Here is a 17,977-nt window from a genome sequence, read left to right as displayed (position 1 = left end):
GAATAGCAGAATGAAGATTTTCTAAAGCTAGATGAAAATGAGCTATGGCCAAGGATTTTTAAGGTGAAAACAAACTGGATCTATAGCTAGGGTTTCAACAGAGATTCACAAGAAAAAATAATGAACAAGAATAGCAGATATATCAAGGGAGGTGAAATCGTGATGAAACTAACTTGCCACCAGTAAAAAGGGTTGAAATCCGGCTAGATCTTGTTGGAGAAGATGAGAAGAACATAAGGTTTAAAGTGAAGAAAAATGAAAATCTTAGGGTTTATAAAGAGGGAAAACTCAGATCTGAAAATTCCAAAGAAAGGAAGGATGTGGCCATGGAGGAGAAGAAATTATTAGCCAAGATGTCGGCTGCCCAGAGCTTGCCGGAGCTAGAGATTGAGGGAGGAGGTCAGCCGGAATGTGGCCGGAATCCGGCTTGGGATGGTCGGAGAAGAAGACTGGTGTAAAGGAAAATCGCCTTATTTCTCTCTCTCTCTCTCTCTCTCTCTCTCTCCTTTTCTCTCTTTCTCTAAGACCACTTTCTCACTTCAGATCTGGTCTCTCCTCCATCGATCTCTACTCTTTCTCTCGGATCTCGAAACTCTCTGATTTGGGAAAAAATCTTGATTTTTTTAAGAAATGAAACTTGATTTCGTATTTATAGCCATTTTTGGATGTCGCTATTGGCACTACAAATTGATGGGCTCCAAGATAAATTCGCCCCCCTCTCAGGATACATTCACCCCCCTTCTGAACTTACACCACGACACTTACCTCAGCTCGTTTACTAGTCAAATGCGCTTGGATTTCTACGAAATTTTGCGGAGAGTTAGATGAGACCCTAAACTAGCTAAGGGTACAATTTGGGACTTGAAAACTCTGATTTGGTGGGGTTTTGCTTATACATGGAGGGATTAAGGCACGGTCAAAATGGGGTCTCTACACATAGGAAACCCTAGAGAAGATGTCAACGAGGTTTTACCCATGTTTCTGGAGGAGAATGAAAGGGTATTTAATCTGAGATTTAGTTGATAAAAGATGGAGATTGATAAAAATAGAAAGTTTCTTATTTTAGAAACTTTATAAAATATCTAACTTTTGGACTTAGGAGACCCTAGAGATGGTGTTAAGAAGTTTTTAGCAGTGTTTTGGGATGAGGATGAGATGATATTGAAAAAATTGAAAATTTCTTATTTTACAAACTAGTTTAGAGATAGTGTGAAGGTGCTTTTAGCTAAGTTTTGAGATGAGGATGAGATGGTATTGAATCTTAGATTTAGTTAATAAAGGATGGAGGTTGAAAAAATAGAAAGTTTCTTATTTTAAAAACTTTATAAAACATCCATCTTTTAGACATAAGAAACCCTACAGAAAGTGTCAAGATGCTTTGAGCCAAGTTTAGAGACGAGGATGAGATGATTTTGAATCGTAGATTTAGTTTATGAGGGATGGAGTTTGAAAAAACAGAATGTTTCTTATTTTAAAAACTTTATAAAATATATTTCTTTTAGACTTAGTTCACCCTACAGATGGTGTAAAGGAGCTCTTAGCCAAGTTTTGAGATAAGGATGAGATGATGTTGAATCTTATACTTAGTTGGTGAAAGATGGATATTGAAAAAATAGAAACTTTCTTATTTTAGAAACTTTATAGGACATCCATCTTTTAGACATGGGAAACCCTAAAGATGGTGTCAAGGAACCTTTAGCCAAGTACTGAGATGAGGATGAAAAGAAGGCATTGAATCTTAGATTTAGTTGATAATGGGTGAAGATTGAAAAAATAAAAAGTTTCTTATTTTAGAAACTTTATAAAACATCCATCTTTTAGAGATAGGAGACCCTAGCACGACGTCAATGAGCTTTTAGCTATGTTTTGGGATGAGGATGAGATGATATTGAATCTTAGATTTAGTTGATGAAAGATTGAGATTGAAAAAAAGAAAGTTTCTTATTTTAGAAACTTTATAAAATATCAATCTTTTAGATTTGATAAACCCTAGAGATGGTATAAAGGAGCTTTTAGCCAAGTTTTGAGATCAGGATGAGATGATATTGAATCTTAGATATAGTTGATGAAGGATGGAGATTGAAAAAATAAAAAGTTTCTTATTTTATTAACTTTATAACTCATCCATCTTTTAGACATAAGATACCCTTGATATGTTGTCAATGAGCTTTTAGCCAAGTCTAAAGATGTGGATGAAATGGTATTGAATCTTAGATTTTGTTGATAAAGGATGGAGATTGAAAAAACAGCAAGTTTTTTTATTTTAGAAACTTTATAAAACATCCATAATTTAGACATAGGAAACCCAAGGGATGATCTCAACGTGCTTTCGCCAAGTTTTGGGATGAGAATGAGAGGGTATTGAATATTAAATTTAGTTGATTAAGGATAGAGATTGAAAAAAAAAAGTTTCTTATTTTAGAAACTTTATAAAACATTAGTCTTTTAGACTTAGTAAACCTTAGACATTGTGTCAATGAGCTTTTAGCCAGGTTTTGGAATGAGGATGAGATGATATTGAATCTTAGATCTAGTTGATGAAGGATGGAAATTGAAAAAATAGAAAGTCTCTTATTTTAGAAACTTTGTAAGACATCTATCTTTTAGACATAGGAAACCCTAGAGATGGTGTGAAGGAGCTTTTAGCTAAGTTTTGAGATTAGGATCAGATGGTATTGAATCTTTGATTTAGTTGATACAGAATGGAGATTGAAAAAATTAAAAATTTCTTATTTTAGAAACTTTATAAAACATCTGTCTTTTAGACATAGGAAGCCCCAGAGATGGTGTCAAGGAGCTTTTCGCCAAGTTTTGAGATGAGGATGAGATGGTATTGAATCTTAGATTTAGTTGAAGAAGGATGGAGATTGAAAAAATGGAAAGTTTCATATTTTAGAAACTTTATAAAACATCCTAATCTCAAAACTTGGCTAAAAACTCATTGACACCATCTCTAGGGTTTCCTATGTCTAAAAGATGGATGTTTTATAAAGTTTTGAAAATCAGAAACTTTCTATTTTTTCAATCTCCATCCTTTATCAACAAAATCTAAGATTCAATATCATCTAATCCTCATCTCAAAACTTGGCTAAAAGCTCCTTGACACCATCTAGAGGGTTTCCTATATCGAAAAGATGGATGTTTTATAAAGTTTCTAAGATTACAAACTTTCTATTTTTGAATCTCCATGTTTCATCAACTAAATCTAAGATTCAATATCATCTCATCATCATATTAAAACTGGGCTAAAAGCTCATTGACACCCTCTCCTGGGGTTTCATTCGTCTAAAGGATAGATGTTTTATAAAGTTTTTAAAATAAGAAACTTTTTATTTTTTCGCCATCCTTCATGAACTAATTTTAAGATTCAATACCATCACAGACTCATCCCAAAACTTGGCGCAAAGCTCCTTGACACCATCTCCAGGGTTTCCTAAGTCTATAAGGTGGATGTTTTATAAAGTTTCTAAAATAAGAAACTTTCTATTTTTTCAATCTCCATCCTTTATCAACTAAATCTAAGATTCGATACCCTCTCTTTCTAATCTCAAAACTTTGCTAAAAGCTCGTTAACATCATAGTATACACTATAGATGCTATCAAGGAGCTTTTAGGCAAGTTTTGAGATGTGGATTTGATGATATTGAATTTTAGATTTTGTTGACGAATCATGTTAAATTGAAAAATAGAAAGTTTCTTATTTTAGAAACTTTATAAAAATCCATCTTTTGGGCATAGGAAACCCTAGAGATGGTGTTAAGGAGCTTTTAGCCAAGTTTTGAGATGAGGATAAGATGGTATTGAATCTTAGATTTAGTTGATAAATGATAGAGATTGAAAAACTAGAAAGTTTCTTATTTTAAAACATCCATCTTTTAGACGTAGGAAACCCTCGAGATGGTGCCCAGGAGCTTTTAGGCAAGTTTTGAGATGAGAATGAGATTGTATTGAATCATAAATTTAGTTGATGAAGAACCATCTTTTACGGTATTGAAAACCTATAGATGATGTCAACGAGCTTTTAGCCAAGTTTTGGGATGAGAATGAGACGGTATTGAATCCTAGATTTAGTGGATGAATGATGGAGATTGAAAAAATAGAAAGTTTCTTATTTTAGAAACTTTAAAAAGCATCCATCTTTTAGACATAAGAAACCCTAGAGATGGTGTCGATTAGCTTTTAGTCAAGTTTTGAGATGAGAATGAGAGGGTATTGAAACTTAGATTTAGTTGCTGAAGGATGGATATTGAAAAAATAAAAGTTTCTTATTTTACAAACTTTATAAATTATCAATATTTTACACATAGTAAATCCTAGAGATTGTGCAAAGAGTTTTTTGCCAAGTTTTGAGATTTGGATTAGATGGTATTGATCTTAGATTTAGTTGATGAAGACGGGAGATTGAAGAAATAGAAAGTTTCTTATTTAAGAAACTTTATAAAATATCGATCTTTTAGACATAGGAAACCCTCGAGATTGTGTTAAGGAGCTTTTAGCCAAATTTTGAGATGAGGATGAGATGGTATTGAATCTTAGATTTAGTTGATAAAGGAAGCAGTTTGAAAAAAATAAAAAATTTCTTATTTTAAAAACTTTATAAAGCATCAATCTTTTAGACAGAAGAGACCCTCGAGATGGTGTGAAGGAGCTTTCAGCCAAGTTTTGAGATTAGGATGAATTGGTATTTAATCATAAATTTAGTTGATGAAAGACCATCTTTTATGGAATTGAAACCCTAGAGATGATGTCAACCAGCTTTTTGCCAAGTTTTGGGATGAGAATGAGAGGGTATTGAATCTTAGATTTAGTTGATAAATGATGGAGATTGAAAAAATAGAAAGTTTTTTATTTTAGAAAATTTATAAAACATCCATCTTTTAGACATAGGAAACCCTAGAGATGGTGTCAAGGAGCTTTTAGCAAAGTTTTGAGTTGAGAATAAGAGGGTATTAAATCTTAGATTTAGTTTTTGAAAGATGGAGATCGAAAAAATAAAAAGTTATCTTATTTTAGAAAGTTTAGACAACATCAATCTTTTACACTTAGTAAACCCTATAAAGGTTGTCAAAGAGATTTTAGCCAAGTTTTGAGATGAGGATTTGATGGTATTCAATCTTAGATTTAGTTGATTAAGGATGGAGATTGAGAATTTAGAAAGTTTCTTATTTTAGAAACTTTGTAAAACATCCATCTTTTAGACATAGGAAACCCTCGAGATGGTCTTAAGTAGCTTTTAGCGATGTTTTGAGATGAGGATGAGATGGTATTGAATCTTACATTTAGTTGATAAAGGATGGAGATTGAAAAAATAGAAAGTTTCTTATTTTAGAAACTTTAAAAAAATCCATCTTTTAGACATAGGAGATCATATAGATGGTGTCAATGAGCTTTTTGCCAAGTTTTGATATGAGCATGATATGGTATTGAATCTTAGTTTTAGTTGATGAAGGACCATCTTTTATGGTATTGAAATCCTAAAGATGATGTCAAGGTCCTTTTAGCCAAGTTTTGGGATGAGAATGAGAGGGTATTGAATCTTAGATTTAGTGGATTATGGATGAAGATTAAAAAGAAGAAAGTTTCTTTTTTTAGAAACTTTATAAAACATCAATCTTTTAGACTTAGTAAACCCTAGACATAGTGTCAATGAGCTTTTAGCCTTGTTTTGGATTGACGATGAGATGATATTTATTCTTAGATATAGTTGATGAAGGATAGAGATTGAAAAAATTGAAAGTTTCTTATTTTAGAAACTTTGTTAGAGGTACATCTTTTAGACATAGGAAACCCTAGAGATGGTGTGAATGAGCTTTTAGCCAAGTTTTGAGATGAGGATGAGATGGTATAGAATCTTAGATTTAGTTGATGAAGTATGGATATTGAAAAAATAGAAAGTTACATATTTTAGTAAGTTCATAAAACTTCAATCTTTTAAACATAGTAAACCCAAGAGATGATGTCAACGAGCTTTTAGCCAAGTTTTGGGATGAGAATGAGAGGATATTGAATCTTAGATTTACTTGATGAAGGATGGAGATTGAAAAAATAGAAAGTTTCTTATTTTTGAAACTTTATAAGACATCCATATTTTAGGCATAGAAAACCCTAGAGATGGTGTGAAAGGGCTTTTACCTAGTTTTAAGATGAGGATGAGAATGTATTAAATCTTAAATTTAGTTAATGAAGGATGGAGATGGAAATTTTAGAAACTTTATAAAACATCCACCTTTTAGACATAGGGGACCTTAGAGACGGTGTCAAAGGGCTTTTAGCCATGTTTTGGGATGATGATGAGATAATATTGAATCTTAGATTTAGTTGAGGAAGGATGGAGATTGAAAATATAGAAAATTTCTTATTTTAGACACTTTATAAAATATCAATCTTTTAGACATATGAACCCCTAGAAATGATGTCAACGAGCTTTTAACCAAGTTTTGGGATGCAAAAGAGAGGGAATTGAATCTTAGATTTAGTTGATGAAGGATGGAGATTGAAAAAATAGAAAGTTTGTTATTTCTTAAACTTTATAAGACATCCATCTTTTAAACATAGGAAACCCTAGAGATGGTGTCAAGGAGCTTTTAGCCAAGTTTTGAGATGATGATGAGATGGTATTCAATCTTAGATTTTGTTGATTAAGGATGGAGATTAAAAAATAGAAAGTTTCTTATTTTAGTAACTTTATAAAACATCCATCTTTAAAAAAACATTCATCTCCAAACTTGGCTAAAAGCTATTTGACAGCATCTCTAGGGTTTTCTACTTCTAAAAGATGTATGTTTTATATTGTTTCTAAAATCAGAAACGTTCTATTTTTTCAATTCTCATCTTTTTCCTAAAACTTGGCTAAAGGCTTCTTGACACCATTTATAAGGTTTCCTATGTCTAAAATATTGATGTTTTATATAGTTTCAAAAGTAAGAAACTTTTTATTTTTTTCCCATCCTTCATCAACTAAATCTAAGACTTAATACCATCGCTAACTCATCCCAAAACTTGGCTCACCGGTCCTTGACACCATTTCTAGGGTTACTAAGTGTAAAATATTGATGTTTTACAAAGTTTCTAATGTAAGAAATTTTCAATTTTTTCAATATCCATCATTCAACAAATAAATCTAAGATTCAATACCGTCTCATTCTTAACCTAAAACTTGGCGAAAAGCTCCTCGACACCATCTCATTCTCATCCAAAAACTTGGCTAAAAGCACTTTGACACCCTCTCTTGGGTTTCCTATGTCTAAAAGATGGAGATGTTTTATAAAGTTTCTAAAATAAGAAACTTTATATTTTTTCAATCTCCATCTTTCATCATCTCAATCTAAGATTCAGTACCATCTAATCTTCATCTCAAAACTTGTCTAAAAGCTCCTTGACACCATCTAGAGTGTTTCCTATATCTGAAAGATAGATGTTTTATAAAGGTTCTAAGATTAGAAACTTTCTGTTTTTCAATATCCATCATTCATCAATTAAATCAAAGATTCAATACCATCTCATCCTCATATCAAAGCTTTGCTAAAAGCTCCATTAAACCATCTCCAAGGATTTCATATGTCAAAAAGAAAGATATTTTATAAAAATTCTAAAATAAGAAATTTTTATTTTTTCACCATCCTTCATCAAATAAATTTAAGATTCAATACCATCGCTAACTCATCCCAAAACTTGACTCAAAGCTCCTTGCCACCATCTCTAGGATTTCCTATGTCTAAAAGATGAATGTTTTGTAAAGTTTCTAAAATAAGAAACTTTCTATTTCTTCAATCTCCATTCTTCATCAACTAAATCTAAGATTCAATTTCATCTTATCCCCATCCCAAAACTTGCCTAAAAGCTCCTTGACACTAACTCTAGGGTTTCTTATGTCTAAAAGATGGATGTCTTATAAAGTTTCTAAACTAAGAAATTTTCTATTTTTTCAATCTCCACCATGCATCAATTAAATCTAAGATTCAATATCATCTCATCATCATCTCAAAACTTAGCTAAAAGCACATTGACAGCATCTCTAGGGTTTCCTATGTCTAAAAGATGGATGTTTTTTATAAAGTTTCTAAAATAAGAAACTTTATATTTTTAAAGTTTCTAAAATAAGAAACTTTATATTTTTTCAATCTCCATCCCTCATCAACTAAATCTAAGATCCAATACCATCTAATCCTTATCTCAAAACTTGGCTAAAAGCTCATTGACACCATCTAGAGGGTTTCCAATGTCTAAAAGATGGATGTTTTATAAATTTTCTAAGATTAGAAACTTTCTGTTTTTCAATGTCCATCCTTCATTAACTAAATCTAAGATTCAATACCATCTCATCCTCGTATCAAAACTTGGCTAAAAGCTCCTTAATACCATCTCTTAGGGTTTCATATGTCCAAAAGATAGATTTGTTATAAAGTTTCTAAAATAAGAAACTTTTTATTTTTTCACCATCCTTCTTCAACTAAATTTATGATTCAATACCACCGCTAACTCATCCCAAAACTTGGTTCAAAGCCCTTTGACACCATCTTTAGGGTTTCTTATGTGTAAAAGGTGGATGTTTTATAAAGTTTCTAAAATAAGGAACTTTCTATTTTTTTCAATCTCCATTTTTCATCACCTAAATCTAGAATCAAAATCATCTTATCTTCATCCCTAAACTTGGCTAAACACCCCTTTACACCATCTATAAGGTCTCATATGTCGAAAAGATTGATGTTTTATAAAGTTTCTAAAATAAATAAAAAATTATTTTTTTAATCTCAATCGTTTATCAACTAAATCTATGATTCATTACCCTCTCATTCTCATCTCAAATCGTGGCTAAAAGCTCGTTGACATCATCTATAGAGTTTCAAACTATATAAGATCAATCTTAAAGCTCCTTAACAACATATCTAGGGATTACTAAGTCTAAAAGATTGATGTTTTATAAAGTTTCTAAAATACGAAACTTTCCATTTTTTCAATCTCCATTCTTCATCAACTAAATCTAAGATTTAAGACCCTCTCATTCTCAACTCAAAACATGGCTAAAAGCCCCTTGAATCATCTATAGGGTTTCCTATGTCTAAAAGATGGATGTTTAAAAAAGTTTCTAAAATAAGAAACTTTCTATTTTTTCAATCTCCATCATTCCTCAACTAAATCTAAGATTCAATTTCATTTCATCATCATCCCAAAACTTGGCTAAAAGCTCAATGACACCATCTCTAGGGTTTCTTACGTCTAAAAGATGGATGTCTTATAAAGTTTCTAAAATAAGAAACTTTCTATAATTTCAATCTCCATCCTCCGTTAACTAAATCTAAGATTCAATATTATCTCATTCTCATCTCAAAACTTGGCTAAAAGCTCCTTGACACCATCTCTAGGGTTTCCTATGTCTAAAAGATTAATGCTTTGTAAAGTTTCCAAAATAAGAAACTATCTATTTCTTCAATCTCAATCTTTCATCAACTAAATCTAAGATTAAATTTCATCTCATCCTCATCCCAAAACTTGGCTAACTGCTCCTTGACACTATCTCTACGGTTCCATATATCAAAAAGATGGATGTCTTATAAAGTTTATAAATTAAGAAACTTCCTACTTTTTAAATCTCCATCATGCGTCAACTAAATCTAAGATTTAATATCATCTCATCCTCATCTCAAAACTTGGCTAAAAGCTCCTTGACAACATCTTTATGATTTTCCATGTCTAAAAGATGTATGTTTTATAATGTTTCTAAAATCAGATTCTCTTTGTTTTTTTAATTCTCATCCTCATTCTAAAACTTGGCTAAAAGCTCTTTCACAACATCCTAGGGTTTCATATGTCTAAAAGATGGATGTTTTATAAAGTTTCTAAAATCAGAAAGTTTCTTTTTTTTCATTGTCTATCCTTCATCATCTAAATTTAAGATTCATTACCATCGGATCCGAATCTCAAAACTTGGCTAAAAGCTCCTTGACACACTCTATAGGGTTTCATATGTCCAAAAGATAGATGTTTTATAAAGTTTCTAAAATAAGAAACTTTTTATTTTTTTCACCATCCTTCATCAACTAAATCTAAGATTCAATACCATCCGTCATAGCTCCTTCACACAATTTCTAGGGTTTACTAAGTGTAAAAGATGAATGTTTTGTAAAGTTTCTAAAATAAGAAACATTATAATTCTTCAATCTCCATCATTCATCAACTAAATCTAAGATTCAATTTCATCTCATCCCCATCCCAAAACTTGGCAAAAAGCTCCTAGACACTATCTCTAGGGTTTTTTTATGTCTAAAAGTTGTGTATCTTATAAAGTTTTTAAATTAAGAAACTTTCTATTTTCTCAATCTCCATCATGCTTCAACTAAATCTAAGATTCAATATCATCTCATCCTCATCTCAAAACTTGGTTAAAAGCTCCTTGACAGCATCTCTAGGGTTTTCTATGTTTAAAAGATGAATGTTTTGTAAAGTTTCTAAAATAAGAAGCTTTCTAATTCTTCAATCTCCATCCTTCATCAACTAAATCTAAAATTAAATGTCATCTCATCCTCATCTCAAAATTCCCTAAAAGCTCTTTGACACTTTCTCTAGAGTATCTTATGTTAAAAAGATGGATGTCTTAAAAAGTTTATAAATTAAGAGACTTTCTATTTTTTCAATCTCCATCATGCGTCAACTAAATCTAAGTTTCAAATTCATTTCATCATAATCTCAAAACTTGGCTAAAAGCACCTTGACAGCATCTGTAGGGTTTTCTATGTCTAATAGATGTATGTTTTATAAAGTTTCTAAAATCATAAACTTTTTATTTTTTCAATTCTCATCCTCAACCTAAAACTTGGCTAAAAGCTCATTGACACCATCTATAGGGTTTCCTATGTCTAAAAGATGAATGTTTTATAAAGTTTCTGAAATCAGAAACATTCTGTTTTTTCTTTATCCATCCTTCATCGACTAAATTTAAGATTCATTACCATCGCATCCCCATCTCAAAACATGCCTAAAAGCTCCTTCACACAATCTTTAGGGTTTCATATGTCTAAAAGATAGATGTTTTATAAAGTTCATAAAATAAGAAACTTTTTATTTTCTCCCCATCCTTCATCAACTAAATCTAAGATTCAATACCATCACTAACTCATCCCAAAACTTAGCTCAGAGTTCCTTGACACCATTTCAATCTTCATCTTTTATTAAGAAAATCTAAGATTCATTACCCTCTCATTCTCATCTCAAAACTTGGCTAAAAGCTCGTTCACATCATCTGTAGAGTTTTGATACTATAAACGATCAATCTAAAAGCTCATTGATAACATCTTTAGGGTTTACTAAGTCTAAAAGACTGATGTTTTATAGAGTTTCTAAAATACAAAACTTTCTATTTTTTCAATCTTCATTCTTCATCAACTAAATCTAAGATTTAATACCCTCTCATTCTCAACTGAAAACTTAGCTAAAAGCACCTTAACATCATCTCTAGGGTTTCCAAGGTCTAAAAGATGGATGTTTTATAAAGTTTTATTTTTTCAATCTCCATCATTCATCAACTAAATCTAAGATTCAATTTCATCTCATCCTCATCCCAAAACTTAGCTAAAAGCTTCTTGGCACCATCTCTAGGGTTTCCTATGTCTAAAAGATGGATGTCTTATAAAGTTTCAAAATTAAGAAACTTTCTATTTTTTCAATCTCCATCCTCCGTTAACTAAATCTAAGATTCAGTATCATCTCATTCTCATCTCAAAATTTGGCTTAAAGCTCCTTGACACCATCAACTATCTCTAGGGTTTCCTATGTCTCAAAGATGTATGTCTTATAAAGTTTCTAAATTAAGAAACTTTCTACTTTCTCAATCTCCATCATGCGTCAACTAAATCTAAGATTGAACATCATCTCATCATAATCTCAAAACTTGGCTAAAAGCTCCTTGACAGCATCTGCAGGGTTTTTTATGTCTAATAGATGTATGTTTTATAAAGTTTCTAAAATAAGAAACTTTATATTTTTTCAATTCTCATCCTTAACCTAAAATTTGGCTAAAATCTCCTTGACACAATCTATAGGGTTTTCTATGTCTAAAAGATTAATGTTTTATAAAGTTTCTTAAATAAAAAACTTTCTGTTTTTTCTTTCTCCATCCTTCTTCAACTAAATTTAAGCTTCATTACCATCGCATCCTCATCTCAAAACATGGCTAAAAGCTCCTTGACACAATTTCTAGGGTTTCATATGTCTAAAAGATAGATGTTTTATAAAGTTCATAAAATATGAAACTTTTTTTCTCCCCGTCCTTCATCAACTAAATCTAAGATTCAATACCATCGCTAACTCATCCCAAAACTTGGCTCAGAGCTCCTTATCACCATTTTTAAGGTTTACTAAGTGTAAATGATTGATGTTTTACATAGTTTCTAAAATAAGAAACTTTCTATTTTTTCAATCTCCATCATTCATCAAGTAAATCTAAGATTCAATATCCTCTCATTCTCATCCCAAAACTTGGATAAAAGCTAGTTGACCTCATCTCTAGGGTTTCCTATGTCTAAAAGATGGATGTTCTATAAAGTTTCAAAAATAAAAAACTTTCTGTCTTTTCAATCTCCATCCTTCATCTCCTAAATCTAAGATTCAATACCCTCTCATTCTCATCCCAAAGCATGGCTAAAAGCTTGTTGACATTGTCTCTAGGGTTTTAATACCATAAAAGTTAGATGTTTCATAAAGTTTCAAAAATAAGAAACTTTCTATTTTGTCAATCTCTATCATTCACCAACTAAATCGAAGATTCAATTTCATTTCATCATCATCCCAAAACTTTGCCAAAAGCACTTTAACACCATCTCTAGGGTCTCATATGTCTAAAAGATGGATGTTTTATAAAGTTTCTAAAATTAGAAACTTTCTGTTTTTTCAATCTCAATCATTCATCAACTAATTCTAAGATTCAATACCCTCTCATCCTAATCTCAAAACTTCGCTAAAAGCTCCTTAACACCATTTCTAAAGTATCCTATGTCTTAAAAACGGATGTTTTACAAAGTTTATAAAATAAGTAACTTTCTATTTTTTCAATCTTCATCCTTCATCAATAAAATCTAAGATTTTAAACCACCCCATCATCATCCCAAAGCCAGGCTAAAAGCATTTTGACACCATCTCTAGGTTTACATATGTCTAAAAGATGGATGTTTTATAATGTTTCTAAAATAAGAAACTTCCAATTTTTTCACTCTCCATCATCCAATAACTAAATCTAAGATTCAATACCATCTCATCCTCTTCTCAAAACTTGGCAAAAAGCTCCTTCACACCATCTCTAGGGTTTCATGTCTAAAAGATGGATGTTTTATAAAGTTTCTATGATTAGAAACTTTCTGTTTTTCAATCTTCATCCTTCATCAACAAAATCTAAGATTCAATACATTCTCATCCTAGGATCAAAACTTGGCTAAAAGCTCTTTGAAACCATCTCCTAGGATTTCATATGTCTAAAAGATAGATTTTTTCTAAAGTTTCTAAACTAAGAAGAAACTTTTTATTTTTTTGCCATCTTTCATCAACTAAATTTAAGATTCAATACCATCGCTAACTCATCCCAAAACTTGGGTCAAAGCTCATTGACACCATCTCTAGGGTTTCCTATGTCTAAAAGGTGGCTGTTTTATAAAGTTTCTAAAATAATAAACTTTCTATTTTTTCAATCTCTATTTTTCAATAACTAAAACTAAGATTCAAAATTATCTTATCTTCATCCTAAAACATGGCTAAAAGCTCATTGACACTATTTATAGGGTCTCTTATGTCTAAAAGATGGATGTTTTATAAAGTTTCTAAAGTAAGAAATTTTCTATTTTTTCAATCTCCATCCTTTATCAACTAAATCTAAGATTCTTACCTTCTCATTTTCATCTCAAAACTTGGCTAAAAGCTCGTTGACATCATCTGTAGAGTTTCAATACTATAAAAGATAATTCTAAAAGCTCCTTGACAACATCTCCAAGGTTTACTAAGTCTAAAAGATTGATGTTTTTAAAAGTCTGTAAAATACAAAACTTTCTTTTTTTTCAATCTCCATTCTTCATCAACTAAATCTAAGATTCAATACCCTCTTATTCTCAAGTCAAAACTTAGCTAAAAGCTCCTTGACATCATCTCTAGGGTTTGTTATGTCTAAAAGATTGATGTTTTATAAAGTTTTTAAAATAAGAAACTTTCTATTTTTTCAGTCTCCATCATTCATCAACTAAATCTAAGATTCAATTTCATCTCATCCTCTTCCCTAAACTTGGCTAAAAGCTCCTTCACACCATCTCTAGAGTTTCCTACGTCTAAAAGATGGATGTCTTATAAAGTTTCTAAATTAAGAAACTTTTTATTTTTTCAATCTCTATTATGCGTCAAATAAATCTAAGATTCAATATCATCCCATCCTCATCTCAAAACTTGGCTAGAAGCTCCTTGACAGCTTATCTAGGATTTTCTATGTAAAAAAGATGTAAGTTTTATAATGTTTCTAAAATCAGAAACTTTCTGTTTTTTCAATTCTCATCCTCATCCTAAAACTTGACTAAAAGCTTCTTGACACCATCTATAGGGTTTCCTATGTCTAAAAGATGGATGTTTTATAAAGTCTCTAAAATCAGAAACTTTCTATTTTTTCATTCTCCATCCTTATCAACTGTATGCCCAATGGTTCACACCTTGGCATTCCCATCTTCTTTTGATGATTCCAATACACAAGTGATTTTATATCACTAATGTGTTTGATTGTCTAAGTTATAGATCATGATTGTGTTAAGACAAGATTGCTTGGATTGAGGCCAAGAAGCTCTCATTGGACCGCATTCGGAAGGCCAAAGACATCGGAGATCCAAGACGCATGAAGACTTGAAGCATCACAATTGAAGATCGAAGTCGTTTAGATTGTATAAGATCCAATTCTAGTTTAGATTTTAAGAGGCATAAATAAAGTAATCACACACCCCTAATGGACTAACATGATTAAGTGATTGCCCTTGTGGTGTTCCAAGCCTTTGGAACCCTCATAACAATCCCAACCTTGTATAAAATGTGGAAGTCTTGAAGCCCAAAACAAACAGCAAAACATATTTGAAAACCAGCTGGAATTAGGCTTCTCGAAGCTCCGAGAAATGGTCCAGTAACATTTTTTCATCTTCTATTTGTATTCCCGGAACTCCGAGAGAAATTCTCGGAACTCCGAGAATTTCTCGGAGCTCCGACACCACTATGTTGGAAACAAAATTGTAGCCATTGAGGATTTTGCCAGAATTACCACTATGCCCCTCAAACGGTCATATTTGGGTTTTCTATATATATATATATATATATATATATATATATATATGTGGGTTCTAAACTTCCCAACTAGCAATCCTAATACTCTAAAAACCTATTTGAATATCCTAAGAGTGTATTAAGCTTGTTTATGCCTCTCATCCTCTAGAATTAGGATTTGGATCATAGGCTTCAATTTGTACATCTTCTTCAAACTTTGTAAACCCTTGTGAGGGATTTTTTTGTTCTTTCTTTCTTTGCTAAACGATTGTATTCGGGCGAGTGTTCGGAGAAGCGAAGCCCTCTCTCCGTGGTGAGGATTGCCACCAAGGTTAAAGGCAATTGGAATTGTAATTGGCACCGATCTTCGCTGAAGTTAAGAAGATCAACATAGTGAAGCCATCAACGGGTTTGGTTGGTGGAGTGGAGTAGGCCTCGCGTTTCAATGACCAAACCACTTTAAATCTCGGGTGCACTCTCTCTTATCTCTTGCTTTACATTTGCATTGCACTTAGGATTTAACTTGTATGCTTAATTGCCTTTTTGATCTCTTAAATCTTCAAAATTGGGTTAGAGTTTCCAAAAGCTTAAAACTTGTTAGGAAGCTAATTTTTCATCCTCATAAGTTGCCATTAGAATAGTACTTGGGCCTACCCTTAGAATTTCATCAACTAAATTTAAGATTCATTACCATCGCATCCTCATCTCAAAACCTGGCTAAAAGCTCCTTCACACAATCTCTAGAGTTTCATATGTCTAAAAGATAGATGTTTTATAAAGTTTCTAAAATAAGAAACCTTTTATTTTGTCCCCCCATCCTTCATCAACTAAATGTAAGATTCAATACCATCGCTAACACATCCCAAAACATGGCTTGGAGCTCCTTGACGCCATTTCTAGGGTTTACTAAGTGTAAAAGATTGATGTTTTACAAAGTTTCTAAAATATGAAACTTTCTATTTTTTCAATCTCCATCGTTCAACAATTAAATCTAAGATTCAATACCATCTCATTCTTATTCTAAAACTTGGCTAAAAGCTCATTGACACAATCCCATTCTCATCTCAAAACTTGGCTAAAGCTCTTTGTCATCATCTCTTAGGTTTCCTATGGCTAAAAGATGGAAGTTTTATAAAGTTTCTAAAATAAGAAACTTTTTATTTTTTCAATCTTCATCCTTCATCAACTCAATCTAAGATTCAGTACCATCTAACCCTCATCTCAAAACTTGTCTGAAAGCTCCTTGACACCATCTAAAGGGTTTCTTATATTTCGAAGATGGATCTTTTATTAAACTTCTAAAATAAAAAACTTTTTATTTTTTCACTATCCTTCATCAACTAAATTGAAGATTCAATACCATCACTAACTCAATTCAAATCTTGGCACAAAGCTCCTTGACACCATCTTTATGGTTTCATATGTCTAAAAGATTAATGTTTTGTAAAGTTTCTAAAATAAGAAACTTTCTATTTCTTCAATCTCCATCCTTCATCAACTAAATCTAAAATTCAATTTCATCTCATCCCCATCCCAAAACTTGGCTAAAAGCTCCATGGCACTATCTCTAGGGTTTCTTAGATGTCGTATAAAGTTTTTAAATTTAGAAACTTTCTATTTTTTCAATCTCCCTCATGCGTCAACTAAATCTAAGATTCAATATCATCTCATCCTAATCTCAAAACATGGCTAAAAGCTCATTGTCAGCATTTCTAGGGTTTTGTATGTCTAGAAGATGATATTTTGTAAACTTTCTAAACTAAGAAACTTTCTATTTTTTCATTCTCCATCCTCCATCAACAAAATCTAACATTAAATTTCATCTCATCCTCATCCCAAAACTTGCCTAAAAGCTTCTTCACACTATCTCTAGGGTTTCCTATGTCTAAAAAATGGATGTTTTATAAAGTTTTTAAATTAAGAAACTTTCTAGTTTTTCAATCTCAATCATGCGTCACCTAAAGCTAAGATTCAACATTATCTTATCCTCATCTCAAAACTTGGCTAAAAACTCCTTGACAGCATCTGTAGGGTTTTATATGTCCAAAAATGTATGTTTCGTAAAGTTTCTAAAATCAGAAACTTTCTGTTTTTTCAATTCTCATCTTTAACCTAAAACTTGGCTAAAAGCTCCTTGACACCATCTATAGGGTTTCCTATGCGCAAAAGATGAATGTTTTATAAAGTTTCTAAAATCAGAAACTTTCTGATTTTTCATTCTCTATCCTTCATCAACTAAATTTAAGATTCATTACCATCGCATCCTCATCTCAAAACTCGGCTAAAAGCTCCTTGACACAATCTCTAGTGTTTCATATGTCTAAAAGATAGATATTTTATAAAGTTCCTAAAATAAGAAACTTTTTATTTTCTCCCCTTCCGTCATCAACTATATCTAAGATTCAATACTATCGCCAAGTCATGTCAAAACTTAGCTCAGAGCTCCTTCACACCATTTCTAGGGATTACTAAGTGTAAAAGATTGACGTTTTACAAAGTTTCTAAAATAAGAAACTTTCTATTTTTTCATTCACCATCCTTCATCAATTAAATCTAAGTTTCAATACCATCTAATCCTCATCTCAAAATTTGGCTAAAATCTCTTTGACACATTCTCTAGGGTTTACAAAGTGTACAAGAAGGATGTCTTATAAAGTTTCAAAAATAAGAAACTTTCTATTTTTTCAATCTCGATCCTTAATTAAATAAA

At 31.6% G+C, this 17,977-nt stretch overlaps 1 protein-coding gene across 1 annotated transcript in view; it reads left to right on the top strand.

Annotated features, from left to right (window-relative positions):
- Positions 1–326: 326 nt before the first annotated feature.
- The window catches only part of LOC143861404 (uncharacterized), a 48,525-nt gene continuing 30,874 nt past the window's right edge, over positions 327–17,977 (top strand). The window contains exon 1 of the mRNA XM_077372329.1: positions 327–399. Within this exon, the coding sequence (XP_077228444.1) occupies positions 327–399 (73 nt within the window). The remainder of the gene's footprint in view (positions 400–17,977) is intronic.

This window comes from Tasmannia lanceolata, unplaced genomic scaffold (genome assembly GCF_043159265.1).
Source record: "Tasmannia lanceolata isolate RefF3 unplaced genomic scaffold, GAP_Taslan_0.1 ptg000037l, whole genome shotgun sequence".
Classification (NCBI taxonomy): Eukaryota; Viridiplantae; Streptophyta; class Magnoliopsida; order Canellales; family Winteraceae; genus Tasmannia; species Tasmannia lanceolata.
Note: the sequence above shows the minus strand (reverse complement) of the source record. Positions and strands in the feature narration are given on the sequence as shown.